Source organism: Alligator mississippiensis, chromosome 2 (genome assembly GCF_030867095.1).
Source record: "Alligator mississippiensis isolate rAllMis1 chromosome 2, rAllMis1, whole genome shotgun sequence".
In the NCBI taxonomy this organism is placed as follows: Eukaryota; Metazoa; Chordata; order Crocodylia; family Alligatoridae; genus Alligator; species Alligator mississippiensis.
The window spans coordinates 124,752,513-124,768,315 of NC_081825.1; the positions used below are offsets into that span (position 1 = coordinate 124,752,513).

General features: G+C 42.9%; 1 protein-coding gene across 1 annotated transcript in view; it reads left to right on the plus strand.

The window, feature by feature from the left end:
* ARSJ (arylsulfatase family member J) overlaps positions 1 to 14,779 on the plus strand; it is a 99,021-nt gene extending 84,242 nt beyond the window's left edge. The window contains exon 4 of the mRNA XM_019495033.2: positions 12,212 to 14,779. Coding sequence (XP_019350578.2) covers positions 12,212 to 13,616 — 1,405 coding nt within the window. The 3' untranslated portion in view covers positions 13,617 to 14,779. The remainder of the gene's footprint in view (positions 1 to 12,211) is intronic.
* The last annotated feature ends 1,024 nt before the right edge of the window (positions 14,780 to 15,803 follow it).

The following is a 15,803-nucleotide window of genomic DNA, read 5'->3' on the forward strand; positions in this document are numbered from 1 at the left end:
TACAATTTGTCGGCTTTTATCGAGACTTCAAAAGAATCCAAATTTGAAGAAAATAATGGAGTATTTTTTAAAAGCTGTAAATGGCTAAAGCCAGCAGTTCCATGCATGCATGTTGCAAAATAAGAAACATTTCCGATTCTTACTTTCCTGTTTGAAAACTCACATTGAAGGTGAGAGGAAGGTTCCCATTTGAGAAAGGTGGTTAAGGAGGCACCTGTATAGCATAGGTCAAAAGTACATAAACTGAGACATTGGGACACTCTAGCTGAGTCTCCTACATTACACATGACTTCAGTTTTGCTGTAATTCAAACTGAATAGATGGAACCAACTCAAGAAACTTTTGATCTCCAATGTAGAATTTCTGTAATCACCAAAAGTTGCCTAACTCAATTTTCTTCTTTTTTTTCCCTTTTCTTTGTTTGTCCCCCAATAAAATGAAAACAGGAAACTACCATAGGCAAATTTGCTTTTACTAAAACTTGGAAATCAGACATCTAAAAGTTTTTAAAAAATTAAATTCAATAAAATAGTTTGGTTTGTGCTGACTTCAGTGTTGGTATGTTGATTTAAATTGGCTGAGGGTCTAGCCTCTTAACGCACAAACTGACTTTTAGCAGCAGAATATGCATTCTACTTTCAGGTAGGAAGATGTAGCATCAGTGATGACTTGCCTTAATGGAAGCATCACTCACTTTCCAGTCCAAAACAAAACTGAAATTATTTTTCAGATGCCAAGGTTTGGAGACGGGTTCAGTATGGACAGTCAAAAAGCCTGAGGCAAAATTGATTCAATCTCTGCAGCTTCCTCTAAGCTGCGTAGATGGAACCAATAACCAACTGAACTGACATTGGTTTTTAACTGGGAGAGGCAGGGGGAGACCTGCACTGACCCAGGCCAGTAGGCAGGGGCACTAGAGTACATCTCCGAGACTGCTGGCCATTGCCAGCCCAGCCAAGCGAGGCTGTCCCTGATCAGTTCCCCACTACATGCCCCCAGCCCCCTTGTGTCCCCCCATAACAGGTTGAGGAGTCCCATCCAGCTGCTGACCCACCTTGGGGGAGCCTCCCCCATAAGGGGCTTCCCCAGCCTGGGTTCCCCAGTCCAGTCAGCCCTGGGGAGGCGAGGAGAATTCCCCATCTCCCCCTTCCCAATTGCCGATTGCTTCTGCTGCTGCCACAGGAGGGAGGGAGAAGGATTCCTCCAGGTGGGTGCCTACCCATGCAGCCTAGCATTGGAGGCACCAGGGAGCCCTCTCCTTGGGGGGCTCCTCCCCACCCCAGTCTGGGGCAGCCCCAGGGATCTGTGGAAAATTCTTCACTTCCCAAACCCCAGTGCTGCTTATCTCAGCTGCTGTGAGTCTCAGAGATAGCCTGGAGTGGAGGGAAATTTTTCCACTTCCCCACAGCTGCTTTTGCCTCAGACTCACAGCAGCTAAGGCAAAAACAGCTGCAGAGGAGTGGGAGAATTTCCCTCTGTTCCCTGAGGCTGCCACAGGCTATCCATGAAACTCACAGCAGCTGAGACAAGCATCTGTGGGCTTGCAGACGGGAACAATTCCCCTCAGCTCCCTGGGGCTTCCCCGGGCTTAGGGACCCTAGGCTGGGGTGGGAGGAAGCCCCCCTAGACAGGGGCTCCCTGGTGCCCCCATGCCAGGTTGCATGGGAAGGCACCTGGCCTGGAGGACTCCTTCTCCCTCCCTCCCTCCTATGGAAGCAATCAAAGTAAATTAGCACCTGGGAAGGGGGGAAATTTCCCTCAGCTACCCAGGGCTGTGCCCAGCTAAGGGCCCCCAGGCTAGAGTGGAGGAAGCCTCCTGAGATGGGGGCTCCCTGGTGCCCACGCCTGGGGCCTTGTGAACTCCTTCCCCCTCCCTCCTGTGGAAGTGGCTAAGGCAAGCAGCTGTGCAGGGGAGGGGAGTGGGGGGTGTTTTGCCTCAACTCCCCAGGGTGCCCCCAGCATGGGGAGGGCTGTGGAGGGGTGAAAAGTCCCCACATGCTGTATAGACCTGGGCTAGGGACATCTAGGAGTCTGTTCCCCTGTCCCCTCATCGCTATGGGCTGATGGACACAAGCAGGAAGCAGGCTAGGGAACAGACGGGTGTGGCAGTCCCTGCTTTGCTAGAGCAGACAGCACAGCCCAAGGCTGCAAAGCATCCTGGGATGCTGGGGGACTGTGAGTTAACTTCAGCCAGGAAAGGATCTAAGATAGAAGTTCCATAAACTGGCTTGACCTAAATCAGTTAAGTCTGATACTACATCCATCTAGGTTTATCTTAAACTGGTTTTTGGCCATTTTGAAAGCACTTTATGTACATTGAACTTCTGTTCTGTTACAGGTTTAAACAGGTTTCCGATCACTTAAACCAGTTTATGTGTAAATTCTGCCCCTAGCTGGGAAGTTTATAAGAGGTTTCCTTTTCATTTGAATAGCCTAACTGTAAACATTGTAATAGCTTCTATGCTAGTCAAACAGAAAGAGTAATTGAAAATACACAATGAATAGTCTGAGATGGGATGATCTAGTTGGGGATGGTCCTGCTTTGAGCAGGAGGTTGGCCTAGATGACCTCCTGGGGTCCCTTCCAACTCTAACTTTCTATAATTCTATGATTAATTATGGTGTAAAATAAAAATCATTATATTTGTATTTCCAATGGCCACATTCTTGTTGTATTTATTTACAAATTGTACTTAAGTATTTCCTTTGCAAGTACAGAATACTCCTTTGGTGTTTTTAGACATAACAAATGAAGTCAGCTTTAACCTAGGTGCATTGATTGGGAAGAATGCTGTATATGTCCCAGCTATGGACTAGATTACCTAACAAAACAGTACAAATCACAGTACTACCTTTATGTAAATGTAATTTGTAGAGATCAAAGTCAGAGAAACTATAACTTTAGTTATAGTTATGGCTGACCAGAGAAATACAGGGCAGCCTAAGGGCCAAAAGGGGAGCACATAAAAAGTGGAAACAGGGTGAGATCACTAAAGATGAATATACCTCCTCTGCTCGTGCTTGTAGGGAGGCAGTTAGGCGGGCCAAAGCTACCATGGAGCTGAGGATGGCAACCCAAGTAAAGGACAACAAGAAATTGTTTTTTAGATATATTGGGACTAAAAGGAAGGCCCAGGGAGGAATAGGACCGCTGCTAAATGGGCAGAAACAATTGGTGACAGACAGGGGGGACAAGGCTGAACTCCTCAACGAGTTCTTTGCCTCAGTGTTCCTAAGCGAGGGGCACGACAAGTCTCTCACTGGGGTTGTAGAGAGGCAGCAGCAGGGCGCCAGACTTCCATGCGTAGATCCTGAGGTGGTGCAGAGTCACTTGGAAGAACTGGATGCCTTTAAGTCGGCAGGCCCGGATGGGCTCCATCCGAGGGTGCTGAAGGCACTGGCCGACGTCATTGCAGAGCCACTGGCGGGAATATTCGAACGCTCGTGGCGCACGGGCCAAGTCCCGGAGGACTGGAAAAGGGCTAACGTGGTCCCCATTTTCAAAAAGGGGAGGAAGGAGGACCCGGGCAGCTATAGGCCGGTCAGTCTCACCTCCATCCTTGGTAAAGTATTTGAAAAAATTATCAAGGCCCACATTTGTGAGAGCCCGGCAGGACAAATTATGCTGAGGGGAAACCAGCATGGGTTTGTGGCAGGCAGATCGTGCCTGACCAACCTAGTCTCTTTCTATGACCAGGTTACGAAACGGCTGGACACAGGAGGAGGGGTGGATGTCGTATACTTAGACTTCAGGAAGGCCTTCGATACGGTATCCCACCCCATACTGGTGAACAAGTTAAGAGGCTGTGACGTGGATGACTGCACAGTCTGGTGGGTGGCGAATTGGCTAGAGGGTCGCACCCAAAGAGTCGTGGTAGATGGGTCGGTCTCAACCTGGAAGGGTGTGGGCAGTGGGGTCCCGCAGGGCTCGGTCCTTGGACCGATACTCTTTAATGTCTTCATCAGCGACTTGGACATGAGAGTGAAATGTACTCTGTCCAAGTTTGCAGATGACACAAAGCTATGGGGAGAAGTGGACACGCCGGAGGGCAGGGAACAGCTGCAGGCAGACCTGGACAGGTTGGACAAGTGGGCAGAAAACAACAGGATGCAGTTCAACAAGGAGAAATGCAAAGTACCTAGGGAGGAAAAATGTCCAGCACACCTGCAGCCTAGGGAATGACCTGCTGGGTGGCACAGAGGTGGAAAGGGATCTTGGAGTCCTAGTGGACTCCAAGATGAACATGAGCCGGCAGTGTGACGAAGCCATCAAAAAAGCCAATGGCACTTTATCGTGCATCAGCAGATGCATGACAAATAGGTCCAGGGAGGTGATACTTCCCCTCTATAGGGCGCTGGTCAGACCGCAGTTGGAGTACTGCGTGCAATTCTGGGCGCCACACTTCAAGAAGGATGCGGATAACCTGGAGAGGGTACGGCGAAGGGCAACTCGTATGGTCAAGGGCCTGCAGACCAAGCCCTACGAGGAGAGACTAGAGAAACTGGACCTTTTCAGCCTCCTCAAGAGAAGGTTGAGAGGCGACCTTGTGGCTGCCTATAAGTTCATCACGGGGGCACAGAAGGGAATTGGTGAGGATTTATTCATCAAGGCGCCCCCGGGGGTTACAAGAAACAATGGCCACAAGCTAGTAGAAAGCAGATTTAGACTGGACATAAGGAAGAACTTCTTCACAGTTCGAGTGGCCAAGGTCTGGAACGGGCTCCCAAGGGAGGTGGTGCTCTTCCCTACCCTGGGGGTCTTCAAGAGGAGGTTAGATGAGTATCTAGCTGGGGTCATCTAGACCCAGCACTCTTTCCTGCTTATGCAGGGGGTCGGACTTGATGATCTATTGAGGTCCCTTCCGACCCTAACATCTATGAATCTATTTAGGTTCTGCATCCCAGTCTGTAACCATTTAATTGGTTATTAATGGTGTAATTGTGATTAACTCCAGACTATTCAGCATAATAATTCTAGTTTTTTATACGGAACTAAAATTCAGGGGTAGACAATTATTTTGGGCACAGGGCTGCTTACTGAGTTTCGCCAAGCCATCGAGGGCCGCATGATAGTCAGCCAGGGGTGGATACATATTACTTTTCTAAACTTTTTAGGAGCCCCATGGGCCGGATAGAATGGCCTGGTGGGCCACATTCAGACCGCGGGTCAGATTTTGCCTACCTCTGGATTAAATTCAAGTTATTTCTTCTTAAAATTTCTTTAGACCTTCAGTACAGAGCTAGACAAGAGTTACCACGACCGTCACAGCTGTTCACAAAGTTTCCTTCCAGAGAACCAGAAAATCAATACCTGTCACTTACAGTCTCTGTAGTTTTGTTCTCATGTGCAATCTGTGTGCAATTGCAGAACAGCAGTGTTGAGATGCCTTTCCCATTGCTGTTGATTCTGTTTGACTGCCACAATAATCAGTGTCTTTTACCTACTCAGCTTTGTATTTCCTTCAACAGCCTGCATGCCCTTTGAAAATTGAATACATTCACTAAAAAGATAACACTGCCCATAATGGATCAATTAGGCACGTAGAGAAAGGGAAAGAACAAATCCTGTCTATTACTGCAATAACAAAGAATACTCTGCTCTTCATTTAAACTATTTCTACAATTGAAACATTTTCATGTACAGTCAATGGTTTTACAGAATTATATAAATATGCACACATACAAACACACACATGTGAATCCAGAACATAGATAACAAAATGTAAAATCTGTCCAATAAATAGGTGAAGACAACACACATGTGAACTATATCCTAAAACTGTGAAAGTAGAGACCAGAAGAGAATTTAGGCAATTTTTTGTATATAAAAATAATAGCCAGCAGATTGAATGAGAAATAGGGAACCAGGATACTTTAATGTGTTCAAGAAAAGATTGGATAAAATCATATGGTTGAGGTTAATTCCTGGTACTAGTTGGCTCAGGATCTCTCAAATTAAAATTATGATGGTAGGTTTGAGATGCTTTATTTGAGGAATCTATGTTTACTTTATGAATTCTGTATGTAACTTGATTGAGCTGCAAACTTTTTTTTGAGTGTGGAGTTTGCTTGCCTTCTCTGTTGTCCTTTTAGCTCCATGTTAGATTTGAATTCCAAAAAGCTAGTAGTAAAGAGATAACAGTAGAAGGCCATGTTCTTCTATTCAAATGGAAACACTAAATAGTAGGAAAAGTGTTATCGTGGAAGAGTCACCCAGGAACCAAGTTACGTGGACAGATTCTGAGATGCTCTTGAGCTGGTCAAGAGGTCTCGTGGCAGGAATGAGTGGACTGGACTGGACTGTCATAAGAAGGCTGGTGCAGTTCTGCTTTTGTGAACATTTCTGCAGGAATCCAATGGGGCAGGGGTGAACCAGGCTTTCTTGAACATAGGTAGGCTTTACAAGGAGTGTCACGGAAAGGACACTGCCTTCAGGATGTTTAATTCTCTCCTAAACCATCTGTCCTATCTTTTGAGTAAGGACCAATGGTGTTTTCAAATACTGTGCAAAGAATTTGGTCCAAATCTAACTCCTGTTTAGGCAGGGAAATAGCACTTATTCAGCACTTATTCACTTAAGATTGATTAATCGTGTCTTTAAGTAATGTAGCACATTAGGGTCCCAGGTGTGGCCATGCTGCCCCCTGGTGGTTCTGCAGCTGTGCCCTGCTCCATCCCTAGGGTGCCTTCCCTTCTCACCTACCATGCCTTGACAGTATAATAGTGATAATAGGGAGGCTGCCCACAGGCCTTCACATGGCCCTGGTTCAACCAGTAGGTTCAACCCTACTGGTACTTACTATTCCCCAGGCCCCTTGTTGAGCCTCTCTGGTTGACTGTGCCCTGAAGGGCACCCAAAGCCTTAGGAGCTAACTGCATGGCTTCAGTCCTTCCCTATACTACGGAAGACTCACAGGTGTTACCATCACGTTCGCTCCTTTGGGGCTATGACATCCTTGGCCTCCGCCCCTTTAATCTAGCTAGGCTGTTTTTCCTGGGCCTACTGTATTAGACCTGGCTTTGAGACACTAGTTCTGGTTATTCCCTTCTGGTCACCGGGCCCCTGGCCCCTGACCTCTGTCTGCTGGACCTCAGGCCCCTGTGTGGCTGCACCTCTCTTGGGCACCGGCCCCTGATCCCTGTGTGGCTTCAACCCTCCTCAGGCGCAGGGCCCCTATTTCTGCTCCAGGCTCAATAGTCACTTGGGCCTTGAACCTGCCCCTGGTAGGGCTCAAGACGATCACATGCCCCTTGAGCACTAATGAGACCTCTGTATATTGCTCCTATAGTCCCACCCCAAACTACTGGTGTAAATACAACATAAACATAAGTCCCCAAGCTATAACAGAAACACAAAGGGGAAACAGCCCGCTGCCCCTTTAAGAGGGTAAACTTTCCCTCACGGCTTGGCTAGGATAGCCTCCCAGCCCTGGGCCATATCCTAGCGAGCTCCCCTGGCCACACTGGGGATTAGGGTTGCCAACTCTCCAGAATTGTCCTGTAGTCTCCAGGAGTTAGAGATAAATCTCCAGGAGACTGCTGAGAGTCCTCCAGGAGATAATTGATAGGGCATTCATTAAAATAAATATTAGATGTTGAATCTGATTTATACAGTTATCCAATGGGTTTTTTAAATGTAATAGTAATGTGCATTTGCCTTCCTGACATAGTCATTAATGTCATTACATCATGTGATGAAACCTCCCGGAATAGATTCAAACAGAGTTGGCAACCCTACTGGGGATCCATGTGCAGCACCGCAGTCCCTTCCAGAGCCCTGCCGCCAGGAGCTCTTCACCCTATGGCAGCCAAGGAGAGACTAGCTTGCCAGCTCAGGCCCTGGGCTTGTATCTTCCCAGGGCCCTGGCCCCTTCTGGTCAGCAGGCTGCCTGGGCTGCTTGCAGGTGCCTGCTAATAGGCCTCATTGGCCTGTTGCCCCAGCAACCTGCAGCTGCTGCTTCACCCTGCCTAGCCTGCAGTGCTTCCAGGCTCTCTCTTACAGTAGTGTCCTGGCACACGCTTATTCAATTAATAGCATGCTAAAATGAGGAATAAGCCATAAAGTTATTACATATATGTTGTATTTTGTATAATAACTTTGTGGCTGGTTCCTAAAACACTTTTAACTGAAGGTGTGGCCAGTGCCCACCTTCTGAAGCAAGAGGAGACTTTCAAGACTCCCCAGTGCTCCAGAAGCTGAAAGGGTTCCTCAGCTGATGAGAGCTGCTAGTGCACCATATGCTCCTCCAGATGGGAGCCCCATCAGCTGATCAGAGTTCTCATCTGACTGGTCAGAAATCCCTGCTCAGTTGATCAAAGCTGGCAGCTGCAGGAGCGCATGGGGCATGTGACTGGGCTCCCCTTGCACTGGCAATATGGCTCTGTACGATCTGATACAGGGCATGTGGTATGGCAGGAAACATGATTGTTGGGATCCTGCATCAGATCCCATTGTACCTTTATTCTGTCTGTCAGGGGCATAAGTGACATGTTTAGATCCTATTCCCACTTGTGCAAATTGTTCTCTTGAGCTTGCTCACTGCTTGCTTTGAGCAGATGTATGGTTAGTTTATCCTGGCCTGCTGAATTGTAGTTTTTGGCTTTAGATTTAAATTTCCCCAAGGTAATGTCCTCAAATTTAAAATCAAGGTCTTCCATCTTATCTACATTGTCAAAAGTGAATTTTATTTCAGGTAGAGACCTGTTCAATAAAAATGAAAGTGCTTTAGCATCGTTTAATTTATTCTTCATGGTTGAAAGATTTTTTTTTTTTTTTTTTTTTTATGGTTCGTTGTAGCTGTAACTCATGTCACCCATTATCCTCTTTGTATGCAGTTTTTTGTCTGCCACTTCAACTTAGTGGGTCTGCCTATTAACATATGTTAATTGTTTTTCCTGCCTCAGCATTTTAGCAGTTAATCTAGTTTTCTAACTTCTTTTTATTTTTTAATTTCCTCCTATCATTATCCCTGAGGAGGCAGGAAGCATTTTCTGTTTTCTTTTGGTAATGGCGTTCTGCGTGGTCTTAGCGACCAGTTTTCTCTCCTACCCCTTCAAAGTCCCAATATATTCTCAGTCATACTGGTGTATTTTTGATACCCTTCCTTACATAATCATCCTCATCTATCATCAAAGATAGAATCCTGACATATTTGAGAGCTAAAGTTCAAACTCTATTCATGTTTGGAGGTTTTTAAGTTTTGAGGAATTGTTCTTGATTACTTTTATTTCAAGTAAACTCTTTATAATGCAGTACAGTACACAGGTGATGGTCACTGGCAACCTAGAAACTTTTGTTAATCTATCTGGATGTTTTGGCACACTGAAGGGAAGATACAGGTCAAAGTGGTCTGTTTTTTTTCATACCATGATGTTCACCCTTTTTTTATGTGAGTGTGGTTACAGGAAAAATAATCCTGCCACAACAGGATGAGTTCACTGGCAAAGATTCATTATGTAAACCGGTTCCATATGTATCAATGATGTTGCTTAGTCCACGGACATCTGTCAGTACTTTTCCATTTATAAAATTATTTATACATTTATAAAATTATTATATATCAAATTGTATCATATTGGATCGGATAATGTTGTATCATATGATATGCAGCTACAATGAGGGTGTCATGTTGTGTGACTCTGCTATTGGGGTCCTCTAGGATGTTATAAAATCTGTGACTGCCGTCCTCATGCTCATTTGTGGGGATGAAGCATTAAATTACTTTTTCTCTTATATACTGCATTTGGACTTGTATATTGTATTTTATTGTTAAGTGGCTTCTAGTCCTACATGGCTCTTTGCAGTGCCTAATGATCAGAGTAATTCCTTCTCTTCCTCCACCTGGGGTTCATTTTCTTGTTCTGTGTAATACAGTCTGTCCCCAGCCACATACACGTGAGCTGAGAATGTCAGTGCTGTAATTTTCCCTCTTTCGTGTAATATGAGTTGATTTTTCAATTTGGAGCATCGTATGTACATTCCAGAATCCTTCTACACATAATGCAAAGCAAACCTAAAGCTGTGGATTCTTCAAAGTACCATCTTAGTACCAAGGCAAGATTTGATTAGTCCCTGTAATGTGGATTCCTTCATCCTCCCCACTAACCCAAGGATCTGAGATAGAGAAAGGTGACCTCTTTACCATGTCCATGAAAAGTAAATTTCTTGCAGGGTGGAATTGTCAACTTCACAGTGAATCTCCATATTTGGAGGTCCGGAGACAAATTTTTACCTGATCTGTATCCTTCACTGTCTAACTTAGGTGTAATTGCAGGGTAGAACTATCATTGGCATAGCTTGTGAGGTTGGGGAGCAAGCAACAAGTAGTCCCACCATGACAGGGTACCAGACTCAGTAGGTACTATAAGAATTAAAAGGAAGGTATCACTGGACGCATCTACTTGTGAAATCATTGTGATGCAATAAACTCTGCATATCATGCCAGAGTTTATTGCTCCTGGTCACCGCATTTACATGCGTGCCCAGGACTGCAGCACATTGAGCTGGGTCATGTAGCCCCAGCAGGTAGGGGGCCTGGGGTATCAGCTTGCTGGCCCGGGACTGCTCCAGCCCAGCTCAGTGTTCTGCAGAGCAGTTGGCTGGTGCATGAGGGTGCTGCAGTGTGGGGCTAGTCAGCAGGCAGCCCCTGCACTGAAGCACCTTTGTGCCCCAGCCAGCCCCGTCAACATCTACATGTGCCTTGTTGTACAGTAAATAATGCTGCGTTTATTATTTTACTGCAACCTAATAAGGCTGCACGTGTAAGCGCAGCAACATTACTGCAGAGCTAGTCAGCTCAGCAGTAAATGTCTCATGTAGACATGCCCACTGAGTAAGATATGAAATAATGATTCCATCCAGTTTCCAGAACTTAACATACTCTTATCCTCAGGGAAAAGATTTATTTAAATTTTAAAAATTAACTTACAGTTTTTGAATGTTATAGTATCAAATTGATATTAGCCAATTTGGCTTTAATTTTTAGTACTTACTACTCATCATATTGAATTCATTTTCTAATCATATGGATTCAATATGTCTTTCTATAGGAATCATCTGTATTTCAGAATTTACCATTATACCATTTAAATAAAATTCTGCTAATGTTCACAGTCCAGTGTACTTGCATGCAATTGATTTGTTTACCACTTGTAAAATAAGAGACATTTGTAACAAATTTACATAAACATGTATTCAACAACAAAATGTTCTATAAATCAGATACGGCAGGCATAAGGAAAGCTTTCCCAGATGAATAAACATCTTGGTAAACTATCTGTTCATCTATAGAAGATAGACATGAGAAAATATTTGTTTGAACATTTGTGTAGACTGCATGCCTTACTGATGAGCATGATGCTTTGAGTGCCATGTATCTGACCAGAATTGAAATAAGACAAATAGAAATCTTTTGATGACATTATCATTCTCCTTCAAGTGATTGTTTATAAACAGGTATCTCATGGGTTGAGTTTGAAGAGATTTTGACCAAGAGTATCTATATGATGTACATGTATCGTATTGCTCCTCATGCTTCACATTGAAACAGTAGAGGAGAATGGGTCTACTGCAGAATCCCGTGTATACAAGATTCTGTCAACCAGGGCATGGAAGGAGGACTGTGGAAATGATATGGCTAACACATCTCAAATAACTCCACTTACTGTAAGATGAATAACTTATCTTTTTCCTCCTATTAATTGTCCATATGCCCTGTCTCAGAAGGTGACTCAGAAACCATGATCAGTTCACTGAGATTCGAGCACTGTGCAAGGTTGCTAAGATGTGTTCTGAAAGCCTGTGCCAAATTATTGTTATGATGAGGTAGTGTTTGATGAGCTAGGCTTGTGGTTAAATAAATAAACGTAAATGGTCAAATGTTTTGTTTTCACCATTCTTAGTATTCATAGAATATAGTTAAAAAAATAAGTCGGTTTGATAAGGCTGACTCCCAGGTTTTCATAGCTTCATAGAAACACCTTTAAAGTATAACAGTTCTTGCTTCAGTAAAATTCATGGCATGACCTCATTATTCTTTGGGAATAACACTTCATAACATTTATAGGAAAGACTCTTTTATGCAGAGACAGTTTTTATTGTTGTTATACATGTCTCCTTTTTTGAAAGTGGGTGGCCATAGGTTTCTTTTTTTCCTCTCTCACATTCTTTTTCCTCCTCTAATGTGTATTTCTCCTTTGTTTGTTGTCTTCAGGTACCAGATACACACAGGTCTTCAGCATTCGATTATAAGGCCTACCCAGCCTAACTGCTTACCTCTGGATAACATGACACTACCTCAGAAGCTGAAGGAGGTTGGCTACTCAACGCACATGGTTGGCAAGTGGCACTTGGGATTTTACCGTAAAGAATGCATGCCTACACAGAGAGGATTTGATTCCTTTTTTGGATCACTTTTGGGCAGTGGGGACTATTATACTCACTACAAGTGTGATAGCCCAGGGATATGTGGCTATGACCTGTATGAAAATGACAATGCAGCTTGGGATCATGACAATGGCATCTACTCAACACAGATGTACACACAAAAAGTACAACAGATTTTACAATCTCATAATCCCAAGAAGCCTATATTTTTATATATTGCTTATCAAGCTGTTCACTCCCCATTACAAGCACCAGGCAAGTATTTTGAAAATTACAGATCAATAAATAATATAAACAGGCGGAGATACGCCGCCATGCTGGCATGCTTGGATGAAGCTGTCCACAATGTGACCCTGGCTTTAAAGAGATATGGTTACTATGACAATAGTATTATCATTTACTCTTCAGATAATGGTGGGCAGCCAATGGCTGGAGGAAGTAATTGGCCCCTCAGAGGAAGCAAAGGGACGTATTGGGAAGGAGGAATCCGTGCTGTTGGTTTTGTTCATAGCCCGCTTCTGAAAAACAAGGGGTCTGTGTGCAAGGAGCTCGTGCACATAACAGACTGGTTCCCTACCCTGATCACCTTGGCAGAAGGACGGATCGATGAGGATATCCAGTTAGACGGCTATGATATATGGGAGACCATTAGTGAAGGTAGGCGTTCCCCAAGGGTGGATATCTTACACAACATTGATCCTATTTACACCAAAGCCAAGAATGGCTCCTGGACAGCAGGCTTTGGGATTTGGAACACAGCAATTCAATCAGCCATTAGAGTAAACCATTGGAAACTACTGACAGGAAATCCAGGATACAGTGACTGGGTCCCTCCTCAGGCTTTTAGCAATGCTGGTCCCAATCGCTGGCATAATGAACGGGTTTCTTGGTCAGCTGGGAAAACAGTGTGGCTTTTTAACATAACTGCTGACCCATATGAAAGAGTGGATCTTTCTGGAAAATATCCTGAGGTAGTAAAGTATTTGTTGTGGAGACTTTCACAGTTCAATAAGACTGCAGTTCCCGTTCGATATCCACCTAAAGACCCTCGGAGTAATCCTAAGCTCAATGGAGGTGTTTGGGGCCCATGGTTTAAGGACGATGAGAAGAAAAAGAAACCAGGGAAAAATAAAAAGGGAGAAAATAAACAAAAGAAGAAGAAAAACAAAAAAAAATCAAATCAGAAAAAAGGGCAGTCCTTAAATTGCCGCTCCTGGCTTGCTGGTGGATAGACTTGACTACTGTCTTTGCTCAAACCTAAGTCTGGCTGTTCTTTGTTGAGCTTCTGACATCCCATCAAAGTACAAATGCCAGATGTGCACTATGAGTGAAAGCTCTCCTCTTCTGATTTCTTTTCACATTTCACTAGCACAAGTTATCTTGACACTGTACCTGGAGAATATATAAACACCCACATAAAAAAAACTTTCTTCTCTCCATTACTAATAGTGTTTATCTTTCACAGCTACATTCCAGATAACAATGGAAATGACTCTCAACTTCAGTAATTCCATAGTTGAAGCACACATAATGGAATAATTCCATGACTGAACTACTAAATATCTCAGTAGTGGTATGGAAAGGTTAATGACAGATTTTTCTCAAGCTGATAAACATCATTTATATGGAAAAATAAAAAAAAGGCCCTGACAATCAGTGAAGTTTACAGTGGGTTGTAATCATCGAGCTGTGAATTTCTTATGGAGCGCAGCAGAAGATTAAGCTACCAGAATAACCCAAATATTGGAGGAGAACAAGCTGCTTTAAATTACATTATTCTGTTCTACATAAATGGAATAATTTTTTTCTTCCTTCATTGTGCTAGGCTATACTTCTTTCTGGTGAAATCAAAATGCTGGTATCCAAATACACATGAAAAAACTAGCATGTGCCTTATATTACGTACCAAAGGATTAGACAGATATGGAGTCTTTAAGCACACCACCAAAATGAATGTAATGTTTAAATACTTAAATATCCTGCAGTACCTGAAAATAATTTATTTTTACAGCACAAGTTTGTTAATTCATTCGTATTGAAACATTTACCAGTGGGTGATGCAAGTCGCCCTTTTTTGTTTTATTTTAGCTCTGTCACTAGAAGAGTTTTATTTAGCTAATGTATCCAAATCTACAGAGTACTGTAAAACCAGAAAATACTGTAGACACTGCTAGAATGCAAAAGACGAATGATTCGGGTACATCTTTTTTCTTTATGTATTTGCCTCCAGTTATTTTGAATGTATCAAAGTGATTATTTTACTTAGTAGTCACTTGGAGTATGTTGTTCAGTTTCTTTATAGAAGCTAGACCACCTATATTTGTTTTTTGGGAGGGAAAGTCTACTTTAAACCTTTTTATTTATGTATCTATTAAAATAGTTTATTTTTATGGCATTCATAAAAGTAGTTGGTCTCTCTTTTGCACCAAAGAACTTAATTCACCTTTTACTTGTGAAAAAAATCTTGCAAGGGTTCTTTTTTTTATGAAGGCACGATTTTATGATATTTCATTTTTGAGATAAGGTTCCTCTGTCAACAAGTTACAAAGTGCTGGGCACTAATAAATCTTTGCCCTTGTTTCAAGGATGCTAAAGAAAAATTCTCAAGTGCCTGGGTGGACACTTACAAGACATTCTGATTTCTTTACTCTTGTTGTTTAGCTGTAATCATATAATTCAAATGCAAACCTGTACTTTAACATAAATCATGCCAAGTGAAATTAAGGACAGCTGATACATGTGCTACACGGCCATTACTCTGGTGAAACTTAAAATAATTCATCATTTCTAGCATTTGAAACAGATGGCCTGACTCAAGCATTTCAATGTAAATGCTAGTGTAAATCCACTGTAGTTAAAAGAACATTGTAAAATCAGTGCCAGCTGAGATCAGAATCTAGTTCAGCATACCAGTAAAAGTGTATTCTATTTTTGGATGATAAGATTAATACTAACATACTCTCACAAAAATCAGTAGATTGGAAAGTTGCATAAATGTGTCAAAATTAAAGCATCATCAAACAGCTCTCTGGCACAAGAGTGATCTCATCTCATTTTGCAGTTTAGTTAGGACAAATCTTAGGAGAGAAGATAACATGCACATATAGGGAATATATATTTTTCAATAGGTTTCCATAACCTTTTTTTAGGTGTATGTTTAAGTGTCCATGTCAGATTTTCAATATTGTTCCTGTTCTCTTTTTCAAGGTATACAGGCCTAAAAAAGAATACTGCATCTGACACTGCCTACCATAATATCAAACAGAAATGCAGAAAGTCAAGACATTAATCTTTTTCATTAATCTCTTGTGGCACCCTTAGGAGAACTACTAATAACACCTTAAGATTTAACACTGGAAAGGAAAAGATCTCAAATATATATCCTCATTTCTTCTCTAAAAATTAAATTATTTTCTACC